The sequence below is a fragment of the Rhinopithecus roxellana genome, chromosome 19 (assembly GCF_007565055.1).
Source record: "Rhinopithecus roxellana isolate Shanxi Qingling chromosome 19, ASM756505v1, whole genome shotgun sequence".
Taxonomy (NCBI): Eukaryota; Metazoa; Chordata; class Mammalia; order Primates; family Cercopithecidae; genus Rhinopithecus; species Rhinopithecus roxellana.
In genome coordinates this window covers 61614222-61634924 of record NC_044567.1, presented here as the reverse complement: position 1 = coordinate 61634924, position 20703 = coordinate 61614222, and the positions used below count along the sequence as shown (strand labels likewise).

Genomic DNA, 20703 nt, shown 5'->3' with positions numbered 1-20703 from the left:
GTTGCCCAGATTGGAGTGCAATGGCGTGATCTCGGCTCACTGCAACCTCCGTCTCCCAGGTTCAAGTGATCCTCTTGCCTCAGCCTCCCAAGTAGCTGGGATTACAGACGTGTGCCACCATGCCTGGCAATTTTTTTTGTATTTTTGGTAGAGATGGGGTTTTGCCATGTTGGCCAGGCCAGTCTTGAACTCCTGGCCTCCAGTGATCCGCCTGCCTCAGCTTCCCAAAGTGCTGAGATTACAGGTGTGAGCCACCACGACTGGCCTGAGTAAGGGTTTTGAAAGAGGAATTTTGCATCAGTATTTAGGCAAGACTAGGGAATTTGGGGGAAACTGAGGAGAGGTAACAAGGAAGACCTGAACTGTGGTGGGAGGGGCTGACTGGAAAGACCCCTGTGTGAACCCCATCGACGTCAGTACCCCATAACCCCATCAGCAGGACCCCCGCAGCCAGTTTGATGAAGCTGGTGGTGGAGAATTTAGGGAAGGTCTTGACTGAGAGGTATCTACACAGGACCTGGGCAGGTCCCACTTCCAGAAGGCAATGGGCCTGGTAGTTTATGGGTGAAGGCACGCCGGGGGTAGTCACCCTGCTCACCTCTGGCTCCTCCAAAGTGGGAGACCAGGGGCTCCGTCCCTCCCCTGCCACCTGGGCGGCACTCAACCTCCTGAGCGGAGCCAGTGGGAGCTTCTGCCTCCCTTCCCATCACACAGGAGTTCCAGGCTACAGCCTGGCCAGCAGCAGAGCCCTTATCCATGTCATATCTCAAATCTCAGTGTGAAGGACAGATGGGTGAACAAGTGTCTGGTAGCCTGGCTCTCCGGGGACCCCCAGACCGCTGATATCTGGAGGAGACCCTGATGCCCTCCAGTTCTTTGCTCAGGTGTCCCCAGGCTGAGTTTCTGGCCAGGGGCTCAGACCCTCACTCAGCGTAAGCAACCAACAGGTGTGTCCTGAGATGCACCAGGACATTGGGTGCTGGCTGGTGCCAAGCAGGCAGCCCAGGCTCTAGAGGCCCACCCTAGCCTGAGGTCAGTGGGAAAGCTCAGCTCGTCCCATCTCAGGCAGCTTTGAGCACATAGTTTGACCACGCACTTTCTTTTTCCTTCACAGGAAATTGGCCCCAATTTTCTTGCCAAGCTAGCAGCAAAATTCAGAGATCTCACCTCTGTGGTCTGTGGAATGTGAATCGGACTTTGCATGTCCACAGCCACATCCACCTCACTCTCTTTCCTTCCTCACCAGACAGGCAGAAGGGTGGGTGAGGAGATGCGGGTGTGACCCTGAGGGCAGGATGTGCCCTGGCTGCTGAGGGCAGACTGGGCCTGGGCTGGGGTGGGTGACGCCTGGCACCAGGTCATCCTGGTTTGCTTCATGGCAGCCTAGTCCAAGACCTCAGGGATTGCCAGGGAGCCTTGGCCTCCTGGGTCTCAGCCCTGCCTTATTTAGCACTACCAGAGCCCAGCTGATCCCATCGCGGGGGAGAGCGCCGAGCACTGGTGTTTCAGGGTCAATTCTAGGCCCGAGAACACACCTGAGCCAGGCACTCACTTCCGCTTTGCCTCCTGGAAGGTCACCCAGAAGCCATGTCCATTCTGAACCCCTGCCTTCCTGGCTGTGACCCAGTGGAAAAGCCCATTTTTCTGGGTTTTCTTCTGTCTCTTCCCATCAGCGTGGCACTGCTGCGTACTGATCCTGAATGTGACCTCGCAGGCCCTGTGCTCCGGTCCCAGAGGCTCCCAAACATCTGTGTTGTCCAAGAAGAGATGTTTGCTCTTCCCATCTCAAGATGCTACGATTCTGGGGTCCCATGGGAGGGCCCTGCTCCTCCTGCCACAGTCCAAGAGAGGAGTGGAACCCTCTCCCAAGGTCTTCCCAGGAATTCAAGGGCAGCTGCAGCCGCAGGCACGGGACAATGCAGGGAGATGGGATGTATGGTAGAGAGGAGGGATCTCTTGTTCCGCAGAGGGGCTGTGCGCAGAAAAAGCCGAGGTGCTGGGATTCCTTAACTCAAGCTGCCCTTTTACCATTTTACTGAGGGGTAAACATGGAACTGTAACCTTGGCCTGCCGGCTCCCTGAGACCCGTGTGACAATGCTAAGTTTGGACTGTGCTGAAAACTTTGTCGTCCCTCTGTCCCTCCAGATTCTTCTGGCCTTGGAGGGCTGACCTGAGCTATCCCATATTAAAATATTTTTTGCTTTCTGGCTTCCACTTGTGTTCATCCAGTGTGGAGCCCCAGAAGGAGATGGGGAGCAGGAGGAGAGCAAGGTGGGACAGGGGATGGTTCTCCTGCTGCCTCCCTGGGGGGCTCCCATGGGCTGCTGTGTCCCTCCACTGTAGGTCCCACACAGCTCCTGCCAGGCAGCTCACCCAGCAGCCCGCTTTGTCCCTGGGTTCTGGTGAGGGTGCCTTCCCTTCCTGCTTGAGGCTAGAGGTGGTTGGAATTCCTGGACTACCCAAGGGCAGTGCACCCTCCCTCCTGGTCACCCAACACCCTCCTACACCTTGGGGAACAGTCTTCTCCTTAATCCTCCTTGAATTATCCAATGCGAGTGTCCACCTGTTTCCTGCTGGCACTCAACAAAAACACGCTGGAGTCCTGAGCTCAGGCCCAGAGCTGGCAGTGTCGGCCAGTGCTTACCGTGAATCCGATGCCCACGGTGGCCGAGAAGGAGCCGGGGATGAACTTGCCCTGATCGAACTGAACCAGCAGAGACGTCTTTCCCACACCACTGTCGCCCACCAGGATGGTCTAGAAGGGAGCAATAGAGAGAGGGGTGAGGGCCTGCAATGTGAGTTGGCCTCAGAGGTGTCCTTATGGCTCTGGGAGTGGGTTCTTTCTAAGCACACATGTGCACAACATGCACACACACACACAAACACACATGCACAAGACACTGACACACACATACAGACACAGAAAAACATGTACACACATACACAGAACACACATGCACACACAAACATATATGTACACACAAGTACACACATGCACACAGAAACACGCATATAGAAGCACAAACATATACAAGTATAACATACACACAGAACACACATGACACAGAAACATGCATGCAAAGACATACAGATACAGAAAAACATGGACACACATACAGAACACACATGCACACAAACATGCACACATGCACATGCATACACAGAAGCACAAGACACACATACAGATGCAGACACAGAAAAACACGTGTACATGCATACACAGAACACACATGTACACACAAACATGCACACACATGCGCACACACACAGAAACACATGCACAAGACACACAGAAAACACATGTACACACACAGAACACACATGCACACACAAACATATTTGCACTCGCAGAGCACACACAAACATGCATACAGAAGCACACACACACACACATGCACACATGTACAACACACAGAGAACACACATGACACAGAAACATACATACACATACAAACACATGCACACACAGAGAAACACACATGCACACACACAGGCAGAAAAACGTGTACACACAGAAATACACGCACACATCCACATCCACAGGCACAGACACTTGTACAACACATACACACAGAGCATACATGCACACACATAGAACTCACACATGCACACAGATACACATACACAGACACACAAAAACACATCTACACACAGAAACACACATACACACAATACACATAAACACACATGTACACACAAACACACATGTACATACACAGAGAACACACACATGTGCACAGACACATGCGGAAACACATGTACACCAATATGTGCACTCATATACAGACACAAGCACACATGCAAACACACAGTAACAGAAACACACATTCGCACAGACATGCATATACACAGACATAGACACATGTGCACACACACATGCACACAGAAACACATAGACATGCAAGAGACACAGACACACATGCACACATGAACTCAGAAACACACAGACATGCATACACAGACATGCACACACAGAGACATGTATAACACAGACACATATATACACATACATATGCACTTACACACATACACACAGACACATATGCACAGGCACCAACACACAGACACACATTCACAGACATGCAGCATACACACAAATATGCACACATGCACAAATATACACACAAACATAAACACAAACACAGACACAGACACGCACATACATACAAACACATACACATGCACACAGACACCCACACATACACTTAGACACACAAACACACTCAAGTCTTGATTTTCTATTGAAGTCACTGAAAGGGGTGTGAAGGCACAGAGGAGATCTCCCTCGAACCCAAGTTAATAAGCATCTGAAGTGACCATGTGAATGTGTCTCTCAGACTTCCAACCACAGGCGTATCAATGACTGAGGGTCCCCACTGCTGTGCTTTGAAAGCCATTGTCGTGTTTGCATTGAGGTCATGCTTCCTACGGGCAATTACCAGCCAAAGGTGGAGCACAGCAGGCCTGTTCCGGTGAGACACAGGACCCTCTAATAGTTGAGTTAGCTCAAGGTCTCCCTCATGGCCTTGCACAACCCTCCAGATACCGCAAGGTGGTCTGGGATGCTTCCACACAACCTTTCTCTCCTCTTTCCTTCACGGGGATCCAGCCTGCATCATGGTCTGAAGGCTCCCCTGGCTTCGCTGGCACCTACTCTATTTCTCTCATAGGCGTTTCCCCCAGTAAAACCCTTGCACATTTAATTCCCTTTTCACATCTCCTCTTTGGAAGACCAGGACTAACACGATGTCCATAGATCTCCTGTGTGGGAGAGCCCCAAAAAACCAGTCTACAGAATCAAACAAAATCAGATGGCTGGAATGTGCTTTGTACACTTGGCCTTAGAACAAGGAGCAGACAACATTTCAAAGAGAAGCAGATTCTGGGAAAAGAGGGAGAAGGCCGCCTTCCTCTGGGAGGTCTGAACTGGGAGAGAGTAAGGGTGATAATTAGCTTGGAAGTTCAGATGAAATGTTTGAAAGAAAATCATAAACAAAAGAGAAGAACTCTACATGCACCCAGAGGCTGGTACCTCAATGAATGGACGAATGAATTGGTGAGTGGATATGGACAGTGGCCTCCTTCCAAAGACAAGAATTCAAGGCTGTTTGAAAGGACTAGGAGGTGCAAACTTTAGCTGGACTTGTAAAAACATAAAGACATTAAAACAACAAAGCCATAAAAACATAGAGATTGGCTGGGCCTCCTTGAGTCGGGCCCAGCGACTGTTCAACTCTGGCAATGGCAAGGAAGGGAATGCATATCAGTGTCTGCTGAAAATGAGGTTGTCCATGGCATTGACTTTGGATGTCCCATGACTGTGCCCCCACCCACCTCCTGAACCTCTCCAGCTTTTATTTCCTCCTGGGTTAGAGAACTCATTTGTTTGTTATATGCAGTGGTTTTAATAATTTACATCTAGAATCTAACTTTCTCAGGCTTTAGGAAGTGCTTCCTAGAGAGAATATTCCAGAATGTGAGGGGTAGTCCATCTACGTTCCCCTCATTCGCGTCCTAAAGAACATGACAGATTCTAATTATTTTCGCTTTTACCCTTTTCCTTTCCAGGGTGAGGAGTTTCCATCAATTTTCATCATAGGAAACAGTCCTGTCTTCTTGGGACATTTTCTGGCTCACCGAGGTCAGATTCAGCTGAACCTTGGCTCGGGGTGGGGCAGGATGATCCTCTCATATCGGTCTTGGTCTTTGTTTGTTTGTTTTTTTGTTTTTGAGACAGAGTCTCGCTCTGTCACCCAGGCTGGAGTGCAGTGGCACAATCTCGGCTCAAAACAACCTCTGCCTCCCAGGTTCAAGCTATTCTTCTGCCTCAGCCTCCCAAGTAGCTGGGACTACAGGCGCCCGCCACCACACCTGGCTAATTTTTGTATTTTTGGTAGAGATGGGGTTTCACCATGTTAGCCAGGATGGTCTTGATCTCCTAACCTTGTGATCCACCAGTCTCGGCCTCCCAAAGTGCTGGGATTACAGGTGTGAGCCACCGTGCCCTGCCAGGTCTTTTTATCAGCTTCAGAAATCTATTAACAATGGCCGGGCACGGTTGCTCAAGCCTATAATCCCGGCACTTTGGGAGGCCAAGATGGGCAAATCACCTGAGGTCGGGAGTTTGAGGTCAGCCTGGCCAACATGGTGAAACCCCGTCTCTACTAAAAATACAAAAATTAGTCAGGCATGATGGCGGTCATCTGTAATTCCAGCTACTTGGGAGGCTGAGGCAGGAGAATCACTTGAAACCCGGGAGATGGATGTTGCGGTGAGCCAAGATCGTGTCACTACACTCCAGCCTGGGTGACAGAGCAAAACTCTGTCTCAATAACAACAACAACAACAACAACAAAAAGCTACTGATAATGACTCTAAAAAGAGCTTTTTACCTAGGCCATGATGGAGAGCTCAGCGCTCTTTGTGCTTCTCTTAGCATTTATGAAAATGTTATGGCTGGGTGCGGTGGCTGATGCCTGTAATCCCAGCACTTCGGGAGGCAAAGGCAAGTGGATCATGAGGTCAGGAGTTCGAGACCAGCCGGGCCAACATAGAGAAACCCCGACTCTACTAAAAATACAAAAATTAGCCAGGCATTGTGGCGCGTGCCTGTAGTCCCAGCTACTCGGGAGGCTGAGGCAGAAGAATCACTTGAATCCGGGAGGCGGAGGTTGTGGTGAGCTGAGGCCACGCCACTGCACTCCAGCCTGGGCGACAGAGTGAGACTCCCTCTCAAAAAAAAAAAAAAAAAAGTTAATTAATTGTGGTTCAGACAGAAACCTCTGGGTCAACTTTGCCACCATTCAGACAAGTATCTTTGTTCTCTCTTCTTGAGTCTTTTTGTTCTTATCTGTATTTGCACCTCATTCACTTCCAATGGGGATAGGTGGTTTCAAACAAACCCACAAGTATGAAAAGGCAGTTCAAGAAAGTGTCTGAAAAAATATACAAAGAATTGGGGTGTGTGTATAGGGGTGGGGTGGGTTGGGTTTAATCTTCCACCCCAGAGTGAGGTTGGGTTGTTACTGCGTTTGAGCGTTGTGTTTGGTTATAGGTTTCCTGACAGTCATGGCAAAGTGGAAAACCAGGTGGGGTGTATGGTACTTGTCTGACATTGTATGCCTGAGTCCTTTCCATTGAGTATTTTCTCCTGGTATACGCTGCTATAAGGAATCTGTTAAGTGGATCCTTCTGCAAGGGGCCCTGAATAACAAAATGCGCAATTGCAATTTTGTGGAAGATGCAAAGCTTTTTCTAAAGCCACCGTATCGACCGTTGATAAACCCAGGGCATAACGTTAAATCATACTTTATCCAGGCCTCTCGATGGGAGCCAGGCTAATGCTGTCTAAGTACACTATTGCTGCCTTTTTGTGACTTTATTATTCAGGGACAGCTTTTAGAAAACCTGATAAATGGGGTGGTTACCATGGCTCCTAAAGTGGCTCTGAGTGACCTTCTTAACAAGACAGGAAATTCAGATGCCATAAAGAAAAGATCAATAGATTTGCTTCAATAAAAATGTTTTGGTTGACAGAAGATTCCAGAAACAAAGTCGAATGAGAAATGGTACAGGGAAGATATTTTCAAGACATATGACAAATGGTAATATCCCTCATATAAGGAGGGCTCTCAGAAGACAACTTCAATAGAAAAGTGAACAAAGGATGTGAATAGGTTGATATATTTTTTGTGTACATATGGTTAGTTTTATGTGTCAGCTTGGCTGGGCTATAGTCCTACTTATTCAATTAAACACGAATCTAGATGTTGCTGTGAAGGTACTTTGTTGATGTGGTTAACATCTCCAAGCAGTTGACTTTAAGTTTTCAGTAATTTGGGTGAGTGTCCCCTGATTAATTGAAAGACTTTAAGAGCAACACTGAGGTTTCCCTGAGGAAGCAGAAATTCTGCCTCATGTTTGTAGCATCAACTCTTGCCTGAAAATTTGCAGCCTTTGAGCCAGCCCTACAGATTTTGGACTTGCCAGCCCCCACAGTCATGTAAGCCAATTTCTTGGACAAATCTCTCTTTCTCTCCATATATATAGCCTGCTGTTTCTGTTTCTCTGGAGAACCCTAACCGATACAATGACAATATAATGTATAGTGGCTTGATAAAAGTTTGGTAATGGTCAGTACTGGTTTAGATTTGGGGAAACAGGCACTCATACATATACTATTAGTGGGAGTATACACTGAGCAACTGTTTTGGAGAGCAATTGACAATATCTATCAAGGTATCAAGTGCAAACTCCTTTGACTCAGCAACTCTATGGCTTTCCTTGCAAAAGTAAACCAAGAAGGCCAGGCTTGGTGGCTCACACCTGTAATCCCAGCACTTTGGGAGGCTGAGGCAGATCACCTGAGGTTGGGAGTTTGAGACCAGCCTGGCCAACATAGGGAAATCCTGTCTCTACTGAAAATACAAAAATAGCAGAGCATGGTGACGTGCACCTGTAATGCCAGCTACTCAGGAAGCTGAGGGAGGAGAATCACTTGAACCCGGGAGGTAGAGGTTACAGTGAGCCAAGATCACACCATTGCACTACAGCCTGGTTGACAGAACAAGACTCCATCCAAAAAAAAAGTAAACCAAGATATGTGTGTAAGGATGCTCATTGTAGTGTTTGCAGGAACAAATAATTTAGCAGTAGAGACTGGTGAAGTAAACTCTAGAATATACATACAGTGCAGTACTGTGAAAACAGTAAAAGGATGATGAAGATACGTATGTACTGTTGATACAGACAGGCGGCAGGGAGATACTGGGTAAAAGAGGGCGAGGTCCTGGCTATGGCTCCACCTTCAAGCCTGGACCTGCGGCCCTAAATGAGAACATGCATTCCTGTTTTCCTGCCTGAATGTTGCCTTTTCCAAAACCACCCTGGCCCACCATGTCCCCAGCCCTGTACCCATAAAAAGCCCAAGCTCCACTGGCAGAGGACCAGAGAGGTGTGGCTGAGAAGGAGAGAAGAGACAAGCAGCTGAACGTCGAGAGAAGAAGCAACTGACCATCGAGCATACGGATAGACACGGCTTAACTTCAGATGGCACGACTTCAGAGAGGAGCCCGGTTATCTCTGGCCAGGCTTCAGGGAAAGATCACCTTCTTCCCACACCATCCCCTTCCCAGCTCCTCTACCATTGAGAACCACTTCCTCTGCTTAATGAAATCTCTGCATTCACCATCCTTCAAGTCTATGTGACCTGATTCTTCCCGGACACCCAACAAGAACCCGGGTGTCAAGAGAGCAGGGTGTAAATGGCTGTTACCCTGACTCTCCACTGAGCTGGTTAACGCTTAACTCTGTACCAAGAGGGCAGGGTGTGAAAAGACTGTCACCTTGACTGTCCGCTGAGCTGGTTAAAACTTAGCTATATGTGGATGGCAACTGCTAAAAGAGCATTAATTGCATTTTTCTTTTCTTTTCTCTTCTCCATTCTTCCTTCCCTCCCCCCTCCCCCACTCCCTCCCTCCCTTCTTTCTTTCTTTCCTTCTTTCCTTCTTTCCTTCTTTCCTTCTTTCCTTCTTTCTTTCTTTCTTTCTTTCTTTCTTTCTTTCTTTCTTTCTTTCTTTCTTTCTTTCTTTCTTTCTTTCTTCTCTCTCTCTCTCTCTCTTTCTTTCTTTCTTTCTTTTCTCTCTTTCTCTCTCTCTTTCTCTCTCTCTCTCTTTCTTTCTTTCTTTCTTTCTGACAGAGGCTCACTCTGTCACACAGGCTGGAGTGTAATGGCGGGATCTTGGCTCACTGCAACCTCCACCTCCTGGGTTCAAGCAATTCTCCTGCTTCAGCCTCCCAAGTAGCTGGGATTACAGGCACTTGCCACCACACCCTGCTGACTTTTGGTATTTTTTTTTTAGTAGAGATGGGGTTTCACCTTGTCGGCCAGGTTGGTCTTGAACTCTTGGCCTCAGGTGATCCACCCACCTTGGCCTACCAAAGTGCTGGGATTACAGGAGTGAGCCACCGTGCCTGACCTAAAAGAACCTTAATTGTAATACACCCCTCCATGCTGCCGTGGGGCCAGAGCCCAAAAGTACTCGTCCCAGCCCCAGTACCCACTTGCCTGTGTGCTCCCTCTCATGATGAGCTGAACCCAGTGGGTTCCAGCAAGTAAAGTTCATCCCTGCTGGTGCCTAAGTGGCCGACTGGACCCAGAGCTGGTGCCCTCCAGCTCCTACCTGCAAAAGGGTCAAGGGAACTCTCCTGTCTCACTGTTTGGGAGAAAGTTCATTATTAAATAAAAGAAGCAAGGGGCAGAGTGATGTATATAGTATGATCAGTGTGTATATGTTACTTAGGTTTATCTGCTGGAGTATGATTAACTTTTCTCAGGGAGGCAATAGAGGCCAACAGGATTGCCTTTGAGGTTCAGGGGCTGGTAGGTGGGAGATGGAGATAAGACTTTTACTTTTCATTTAAACTTTTTCTGTTTCAAAAAAAATTATTTAAATAATTTGCTTGGCCAGGTACAGTGGCTCACGCTTGTGATCCCAGTGCTTGGGGAGGCCAAAGGCAGGAGGATCACTTGAGCCCAGGAGTTCGAGACCAGCCTGAAAACATAGGAAGACCCTATCTCTACAATAAATGAAACAATAAGCTGGGCATGGTGGTGCATGCCTGTATTCCCAGCTACTGGGGAGGCTGAGGCAGGTGGATCACTTGAGCCCAGGAGTTTTTCCAGAATTACAGCTGCAGTGAACTGTAATTGCACCACTGCACTCTAACCTTGGTGACACAGTGCGAACCCATCTCAAAAGAAAAAGAAAAGCAATTGTGAGCAAATTATTTTATTTTATTTTATTTTAAGATGAGTTTGTGCTGTGTTGCCCAGTCTGGAGTGCTGTGCCTCACGATGATAGCTCACTGCAGCCTCGACATTTCTCGGCTCAGGTGATTCTTCCACCTCAGCCTCCCAAGTAACTGAGACTACAGGCACATGCCACTGTACCAAGTTAATTTTTTGTATTTTTTATAGAGATGGGATTTCACCATGTTTCCCAGGCTGGTCTCAAACTCTTGGGCTCAAGTATCTACCCACCTTGGCCTCCCAAAGTGCTGAGATTACAGGTGTGAGCCACCACACTTGGCCTGCATTTTACCTTTTTAAAGAAAGTGTTAACTGGAGGTATTTCAGAGCTGGCATTATTGGCCATGTCTCTCTTTTTTAAAAAGTAGGATTTAATTTTTAGAGAATTTCTAAGTTCACATTAACATTGGGCAGAAGATACAGGGATTTCCCACAGACCCTTTTCCCCCATGCATATATAACCTTCCCCATTATCAACACCCTCCACTGCCATGCTTTCTTTTTATATTTTTCCTGTATTAAAATGCCCTAATAAAGGTAGTAGTCCAGTTGGTAAACTCAAACATGAGTAAGACCCTGTCTCAAAACAAACAACAACAACCAAAGAACCCCCCAAAAACAACCTTGTCTGTATTTCACAATTTATTTTTCTAAAATGAACACACGTCACTTTTGTAAGTCAAACATTATTATTATTATTTTTGAGACAGAGACTGTCTGCGTCACATAGGCTAGAGTGTGTGGCGCAATCTCGTCTCACTGCAACCTCTGCCTTCCAGGCTCAAGCAATTCTTCTGCCTCAGCCTCCCAAGGAGCTGGGATTACAGGCATGCACCACCATGCCCAGCTAATTTTTGTATTTATAGTAGAGATGGGGTTTTACCGTGTTGGCCAGGCTGGTCTCGAACTCCCGACCTCAAGGGATCTGCCTCCCACAGTGCTGAGATCACAGGTGTGAGCCACCGCAGTTGGCCCATACTTGTTATTTTCAATCACAAGCTGCAAATGACTCTCTAGGTCCAAGGCCTGCTATGATCTGACAGCATCAGAGGGAGCCACCTGTGAGGATGGGGGCTGGAGCAGGATAGGCAGGACAGGCCATCGTGAAGAGCTTCAAGGGACAGATGGAAGGGAGTGGAAGCCACTTGGCAGTCACCGCTGTGCAGAGTGGAGGGTGAAGCAGCTGCCCTGGGTTGGGTCTAGGTTTTGCGGGTTTTTCTTTTCATTTTCTATCACCATAATCATGCTACCCAAAGCCCAGTGGCACACAACATTGTGGGTCAGCAGTTTAGTCTGGGTGGCCATTCTGGTCTCAGCTGGGCCCCCTTTTGTGTCTGGGATCCACTGGCCATGGGCTGGGCAGTTTGACTGTGTCCCATGTCTCTGGCTTCTCTCCAGCAGGCCAGCCTGGGTGGCAGAAGTGGAGGTACGAGAGAGAGAGGAAACACAGGAGACCCTGCAGCTCGGGTTTGGACTGGCACATCATCACTTCTGCTGTATTTTATTGAGCAAACCAGGTCATCAGTCAGGCCCAGACTCAAGGGGATTGGGTAATAGACTCGTCTCTGTAGCAAGAAGAACTGTGAGGTGAGTTGGGCATGGTGGCTCACGCCTATAATCCTAGCACTTTGGGAGGCCGAGGTGGGCGGATCACCTGAGGTCAGGAGTTCGAGACTAGCCTGGCCAACATGGTGAAATCCCATCTCTACTAAAAATACAAAATTAGTCGAGTGTGGTGGTGCATGCTTGTATTGCCAACAACCCGGGAGGCTGAGGCAGGAGAATCTCTGGAACCCAGGAGGCGGAGGTTGCAGTGAACCGAGACCACACCACTGCACTCTACTGGGCTACAGAGCGAGACTCCGTTTCAAGAGAAAAAAAAAAAAGAACTCTGAGGTCAAGTGGTGTGTATGCAAGGAGGCACCCTGCATCCACCCACCATAGGCCAAAGCTTATGCAATCCTGGAAGCACTTGTGAAGAAAAAGGATGTCTAAATTAGAAGTACAAAATGGGTATAAGGTCTTGAAAGGAGCCTGATGAAGTTGGGGGTTCAGACGGTTAGCCTCCATTGGCTTCCTGGCAATCCCTACAAGCCCCTCTGAGTGGAGCTGAGAAGAGCAGCACAGCCCAGCCACAATCATTCCAGTGGCAGAGCCCCTCAGTCATGCCCCTCCGGCCCTCTGGCCTCTGAAAGAGCCGATTCTCCTGTATTCCCCATAGGCACTTGGTTAGAGGAACAGCTACTCAGAACCACTTGGTGAATTCTCTGCTTTTTTTTTTGAGACAGAGTCTTGCTCAGTCACCCAGGCTGGAGGAGTGCAGTGTGTGATCTCGGTTCACTGCAACCTTCGCCTCTCGGGTTCAAGCAATTCTTTTGCCTCAGCCTCCTCAGTAGCTGGAATTATAGGCATCCACCACCATGCCTGGCTAATGTTTCGTATTTTTTTAGTAGAGATGGGGTTTTGACATGTTGGCCAGGCTGGTCCTGAACTCCTGACCTCAGGTGATTCTCCTGCCTCCCAAAGAGTTGGGATTACAGGCGTAAGCCACTGTGCCTGGCCTGAATTCTCTGTTCTTGATTCAAAGGGGAATCCTCCTTGGGGAGGCCAGGTCTGGGAGAGGCCAGGATCAGAGGGTCTGGCCACAGGCAGTTGTAACAGACAGTGCTCTTCCCTCCTTGTTGCCCACGACCAAGAGAGGAAAGCTTACCCCACGACCCTCGATACATCTGCCCCTTGCTTTTCAGGGCTTCCCCCATTCTGCTTAATTCCTAATCTTTTCTCCTGGAAGCCGATGGCTTCCCTGCTGCAGAGGGCTGATTGCTCTCTGTGTATCTGCATGGTGCCCCAGGCAGAGGATCTACTGACATGCAGCAGGGACCAAAGTGCTGGCTGAACCCTCACCCCGAATTCTTGACCTACTTTATGGTCAGCAGATATGTAAAGCAAGAGGCCATCTCTGGCCACGTCCTGGAAAAGTCATGGTTTATCAGCTGTTGTGGTTTTCTGTGCAAATAACCCTCCTGTACACCCATTCATTCCTGATTAGGTTGTGAGGGGGTTGCGTTCCTCTTTGAGACAAGGGAGTGATCCCTTGTAAAGATGTCACAGGGTGTATGTGACACACGGCAAAAGTGGCTTCAGGTGCAGAAGGTGAGAAAGGTCTAATCCTTTTATTTATTTATTTATTTATTTATTTATTTATTTATTTATTTATATTTATTTATTTATTTTGAGACGGAGTTTCACTCTTGTTGCCCAGGCTGTAGTGCAGTGGCACGATCCCAGCTCACTGCAACTTCCACCTCCTGTGTTCCGTGATTCTCCCACTTCAGCCTCCTGAGTAGCTGGGATTACAGGTACCCACCACCACGCCTGGCTAATTTTTGTATTTTTAATAGAGACGGAGTTTCGCCATGTTGGCTGCTCTCGAACTCATGACCTCAGGTGATCCACCCGCCTCAGCCTCCCAAAGTGCTGGGATTACAAGTGTGAGCCACTGAGCCTGGCCCTTCCTAATCCTTTTATATCCCCAGTCCCCACCCCAGGGACCTGCTGGGGTCTTGTTGGGAAAGGAGAGATGGGGGATGGGCATGATTGTCAGAAGGAGGAGAGTGAGGGGCAAAACTGGTCCTTCCTTCCTTCCTTCCTTCCTTCCTTCCTTCCTTCCTTCCTTCCTTCCTTCCTTCCTTCCTTCCTTCCTTCCTTCCACAAATAGCTATAAGGTGGGGAGTAGAGTGAGGGGGTAATAGTTCTGAGCAATGAACTGGTTTCCTCAGGTAGACCCCCTGGTACAATGGACAGGTTTCTGGAAGATTCCAGCAGATGTAGGTATCCCTGGCCCAGGCTGGAGTGCAGTGAACAGTGGCTCAATCATAGTTCACTGCAGCTTCGACCTCTTGGGCTCAAGTGATCCTCAGGCCTTAGCCTCCCAGACTGCTTGGACTACAGGCGTATGTTACTATGCAGAACTAATTATTATTATTATTATTTTTGTGACAGAGTCTTGCTCGGTTGCCTAGGCTGGAGTGCAGTGGTGTGATCTTGGTTCACTGCAATCTCTGCCTCCTGGGTTCTAGTGATTCTCCTGCCTCAGCCTCCCGAGTCACTGGGATTACAGCTGTGTGCCACCATGCCCAGTTAATTTTTGTATTTTTAGTAGAGATGGGGTTTCACCATGTTAGCCAGGCTGGTCTTTAACTCCTGACCTGGAGTGATCCGCCTACCTTGGCCTCCCAAAGTGTTGGGATTACAGACATGAGCCACCACACCTGGCCATTTGTGTGTGTGTGTGTGTGTGTGTGTGTGTGTGTGTGTAGATGAAGCCTTGTCACATTGGCCAGGCTGGTCTCGAACTCTCTACCTCAAGTGATCTTCCCGTCTCAGCCTCCTAAAGTGCTGAGATTACAGGTGTGAGCCACCACACCTGGCCTTGTAGTCTGGGGTTGGATACCCAATCAGTCTCCTCATACTTGCCTTCCAACCTTTGGTCCGGAATCTCTCCTCTGGCTTTCTGGCTTTGGCCCTAAGTGCCCCTCAATCCTCTTGAACTTCTGGCCTTCTGGGCTCCCAAGCATCTGGCGACACTTGAAGCTCCAGGTTTAGGACATTGTATCTATCAGCCGTGGCTCTCCAGGACCCTTCTAGTAGAGCCTCGTGCCCCTGCCCCCAGTCAACCCACCAGATTTGGAGGATTGGATAAGTGCTGGCCAGACTCAGTGGTCTATGTCTGCAGGTTTCCACATGACAGAGGAGCCACCAAGTTCTCTTCTTAGAGAACCCATAGTGGCTGTGGACAGAGAGGTATTTCTCAGAAGCTTATGATCACTATGACACCTTGCATTGCCAACTGTCCCGAAATTTCACACTTTCCACCTCCTTCCTCTTTTTTTTTTTTTTTTGAGACAGAGTCTTGCTCTGTCACCCAGACTGGAGTGCAGTGGCGTGATCTTGGCTCACTGCAACCTCCATCTCCCAGGTTCAAGCGATTCTTCTGCCTCAGCCTCCCGAGTAGCTGGGACTACAGGTGTGTGCCACCACATCTGGCTAATTTTTGTAGTTTTAGTAGAGATAGGATTTCACTATGTTGACCAGGCTGATCTTGAATTCCTTACCTTGTGATCCGCCTGCCTTGGCCTCCCAAAGTGCTGGGATTACAGGCCTGAGCCACCATGCCCGACCAACCACCTCCTTCCTCTTTTAGTCTCATTTACCCATGGGAAGTGACTGAAGGAGGAAGTTCAAGGGTGAGAGTGAACGCCAGCAGACGGCTGGGAGATGGAGCACAGTCTGTAGTTTGTTCCTGCTGCCAGGCTCCACCGAGGGGAACGGGGACCCGTCTGAAGAGAAGATGCCCCTACTGATGCTCTACCCGCTCCTTTTCTGGCTCTCAGGTGAGTGGGCCTGGGTCTGTCCTCTTGGGAGAAGCTTAGCCAGCAGGAGGAGGTGGCTGATAGAGGGAAGAAGGGACCCGGCCAGAAGGTGTTCTTAATGGCATGAGCCTTGTGCGTCTCATCCACGTACCCACTCACCCAGCGTTTCTGTTGCCAAGGCAGGAATACAGGGCATGTCCTTCATAATGAAGACAGTGTAGGACAGAATTCCTGACCCCCAGGGGCTGATCATGTGAAATGGACAGACCATAGGCCCTGCTGGCCAGGGAAAAGCAGAGGAGGAACATGGGCTGCCCAGGAGAGCAGGCAAGTGCCTGATCCTGGACTGGGTGGTCCGTCACCTGCGTGGAGGTGCTCCGAGCAAGGGCAGGCGTCAGGGAAGAGGTGAGGCTGGAGGGCTCTGAAAGGAGGGAAGAGGGAGTTTGCCAGGCAGAGAGGGAGTGGTGGTTCTAGGCATTTGGGGCAGAAGGAAATAGTGGAAGTTGCTGAGGGACAGGAAGGGTTGAGAGGAGATAAACCAGGCAGGGAAGTAGAGTAGGGACAGAGATGTGGGCAGAGCCATAGGGTGGGAGACACCTGAAGTTGGAACGTAGAATTTTGATTAAAAATGAAGGGAGGTCAGGCAAGGAGGCTCATACCTGTAATCCCAGCACTTTGGGAGGCTGATTGCTTGAGCTCAGGGATTCTAGACCTGCTTGGGTAACATGGCAAAACCCTGTCTCTACAAAAAGTACAAAAGTTACTCAGGCATGGTGGCATGCGCCTGTGGTCCCAGCTACTTGGGAGGCTGGAGGCTGGGGCATGAGGATCACTTGAGCCCAGGAGTTGGAGGCTGAAGTGAGCTGTAATCACGCCACTGCCTTCCAGCCTGGGTGACAAAGTGAGACTCTGTCTCAAAAAAAAAAAAAAAAAAAAAAAAGAAAGAAAACGAAAAAATAATTTCAAGAAATGAGAAGTGATAAGTACTGTGAGGAAAACAGAACAAGATGATTTGTTACAGTGGGACCCAGGTGGGGGGATCTTTAAGTCAGGTGGGCTGAAACAGCCCCCTGAAGAGGGTCCCAGATGTCTGTACGAGCCGAGACCTTGGAAAAAGAAAGAGGAGAAGGATCAGACTCAGGATCGGGACCAGTTTTCCAGGCACAGGGAACAGCAGATACGAGGGCTCTTGTGTGGGAATGAGCTTGGCCTGGGCATGTCTGAGGGAGAGGGAGGTCAGCATGGCTTGGCCACATGCTTCGGAAAAGCCTCGTGGGGCAGATTGGAAAAGAGATCTTGGGGAAGAAAGTGACTTGTCCAGGACAGCTAGACTGGTAAAGGCAGAGCAGGGAGTGGCTCATCGACACTTGACCCCAAGTCTCAGCGTGTAAGTGGAGAAGGCAGACTTTGTAAGTGGAGAAGATGTTATGAAATGCATTGGCACAGTGACCAGGACAGGCGTGGCTGCTTTTTTTCTGACATCTGAAAATGGGAGAATTTGGTAGCGAGCAGATGTGAGTCGTGTTGGGGGCAGGAGTGGTTTGGGACCTGTCTGAAGCGGGCAGAAAAGCCAGCAGGCTGAGCTGTGGGCGCCAACACGGAGCTCAGATACCACTGGGAGCCTTCATGCATCAGCTCTTGCCAGCCTCTCCTGCAGAACTTCCACCCACAATTAGCGAGTGCGCTTACCCTGCTTACCTCTTCTAAATAATTCATTGTTTTAAAACACCCAAGAAAAAAAAATACCCATCAGGAAGTTCATTTTCTGTGGGAAAGGAAGGTTTATTTTCGTTTTTGTTGTTTTTGTTTTTTTGAGTTGCGGTCTCAGTCTGTTGCCTATGCTGGAGTACGGTGGCATGATCATAGCTCACTGCAGCCTCAACTCCTGGGCTCAAGTGATTCTCCTGCCTCGGCCTCATGAGTTGCTGGGATTAAAGGCATGGGCCACCGTGCCTGGCAAGAAAGAGATTTTTTTTTTTTTTTTTTGAGACAGACTCTGGCTCTGTCACCCAGGCTGGAGTGTAGTGGCGTGATCTCGGCTCACTGCAACCTCTGCCTCTTGGATTCAAGTGATTCTCCTGCCTCAGTCTCCCAGGTAGCTGGGATTGCAGGTGTACCACCATGCCTAGCTAATTTTTTTTTTGTATTTTTAGTAGAGATGGGGTTTTACCATGTTGATCAGGCTGGTCTCGAACTCCTTACCTCAAGTGATCCACCCGCCTCGGCCTCCCAAAGTGTTGGGATTACAGATATGAGCCTCATTGTGCTTTTTCCCTACAAGTCTTTATTGTTTCTGTTAAAGTTATTCCTAGGAATTTAATACACTTTTATTGCTAATGTAAATGAGCACTTTTCTACTTTATTTTCCAATTATTTCTTACTGGTTTATAGGAAAGCCATTGATTTTTACATGTTTATAGTTTATTTAGCCACTGCATTAAATTCAATTATGAATTAAAATACTTTTTCATTTAAAATTTAAAAATTTTTTCTAACTTTTCATTTCCCTTTTGATAATTATAAATTTTATGTTTTTCCTTATCTTCCTATTGATTAGAACTTCCAGGCAGGGCGTGGTGGCTTACGCCTGTAATCCCAGCACTTTGGGAGGCTGAGGCAGGTGGATCACAAGGTCAGGAGATCGAACCATCCTGGTTATGGTGAAACCCCGTCTCTGCCAAAAGTACAAAAAATTAGCTGGGCGGGGTGGCAGGTGCCTGTAGTCCCAGCTACTCAGGAGGCTGAGGCAGGAGAATGGCGTGAACCCAGGAGGCAGAGCTTGCAGTCAGCTAAGATTGCACCACTGCACTCCAGCCTGGGCAACAGAGCGAGACTCCATCTCAAAACAAACAAACAAACAAACAAAAAAGAACTTCCGGAATCATGTTATTATATATATTGGGAATTCATGTTTTGTTTATGATTTCAATAGGAATGCCTATAGTATTTCACTGTTAAGAATAATTTGGCTGGTGGTGCATGATGGTTCGCGCCTGTAATCCCAGCACTTTGTGAGTCTGAGGCAGGCAGAACGGTTGAGTCCAGGAGTTTGAGACCAGCCTGGACAACAAAGTGAGACCTTGTCTCTCCAAAAAAAAAAATTAACCTGGTATGGTGGTGCATGCCTGTGGTCCTGTCCCAGCGACAGAAGAGGTTATGGCAAGAGGATCACTTGAGCCCAGGAGGTTGAGGCTGCAGTGACCCATGTTCATACCACTGCACTCCAGCCTGGGTGATGGGTGACAAAGCAAGACTCCATCTCAAAAAAAAAAAAAAAAAAAAAGAATAATTTGGCTCTTGGTTTATGGTGACCTAAAAGTCTTTTTAATTGTAGAAAATAAAATGTATAAAAATGTGCATAAAACATCAATATCCATGTTAACAAATTATTATAAAGTACATATGAATGTCTCGCACTAAGTGTGTTGCTTGCTGAGGTTTTTGATAGACAATCTTTATCAGATAAAGGCAGTTCTCTCAGTTTGCTAAGAGTTTTTTAAAAATCATGAATGAGTGTCGATTCCTATCAGGTACTTCTGTCTGCATCTACTAAGATGATCACACGATTTTTCTCCTTGACTCTGTTAATACGGCATATTACCCCTATTGATTTTTTTCTTTCTTTCTTTCTTTTTTTTTTTTTGAGACGGAGTCTTGCTCTGCCACCCGGGCTGGAGTGCAGTGGCTGGATCTCAGCTCACTGCAAGCTCCGCCTCCCGGGTTTAGGCCATTCTCCTGCCTCAGCTTCCCAAGTAGCTGGGACTACAGGCGCCCGCCTCGTCGCCTGGCTAGTTTTTTGTATTTTTAAGTAGAGACGGGGTTTCACCGTATTAGCCAGGATGGTCTCGATCTCCTGACCTCGTGATCCGCCCGTCTCGGCCTCCCAAAGTGCTGGGATTACAGGCTTGAGCCACCGCGCCTGGCCTTTCTTTCTTTTTTTTTATTTGAGACGGAGTCTTGCTCTGTCTCCAGGCTGGAGTGCAGTGGTGTGATCTTGGTTCACTGCAACCTCCGCCTCCTGGGTTCAAGCGATTCTCTTGCCTCAGCCTCCCGAGTAGCTAGGACTACAGGGGCATGACACTACGCCCAGCTAATTTTATGTATTTTTTTTTTTTTTTTTTTTGAGACGGAGTCTCGCTCTGTCGCCCAGGCTGGAGTGCAGTGGCCGGATCTCAGCTCACTGCAAGCTCCGCCTCCCGGGTTTACGCCATTCTCCTGCCTCAGCCTCCCCAGTAGCTGGGACTACAGGCGCCGCCACCTCGCCCGGCTAGTTTTTGTATTTTTTAGTAGAGACGGGGTTTCACTGTGTTCACCAGGATGGTCTCGAACTCCTGACCTCGTGATCCGCCCGTCTTGGCCTCCCAAAGTGCTGGGATTACAGGCTTGAGCCACCGCGCCCGGCAATTTTATGTATTTTTAATAGAGACGGGGTTTCACCATGTTAGCCAGGATGGTCTCGATCTCTTGGCCTGGTGATCTGCCCTCCTCAGACTCCCAAAGTGCTGGGATTGCAGGCGTGA

General features: G+C 48.5%; 1 protein-coding gene across 7 annotated transcripts in view; it reads left to right on the top strand.

Moving 5' to 3' along the window:
- CD300LF (CD300 molecule like family member f) overlaps positions 1–20703 on the top strand; it is a 41340-nt gene that overhangs the window by 6004 nt on the left and 14633 nt on the right. For 4 of the 7 annotated variants that reach the window (XM_030923761.1, XM_010387657.2, XM_010387658.2 and 1 more), the window contains exons 2-3: positions 12210–12398; positions 16015–16204. The exons of 1 other annotated variant lie outside the window; for it this stretch is intronic. Coding sequence is in view for 5 of the 6 variants with exons in the window: in XM_010387657.2 (XP_010385959.1) it covers positions 16162–16204 (43 nt within the window). In the remaining variant the exon portion in view is untranslated. The remainder of the gene's footprint in view (positions 1–12209; positions 12399–16014; positions 16205–20703) is intronic. 2 more of the 7 variants (XM_030923759.1, XM_010387655.2) reach the window with 2 other exon arrangements.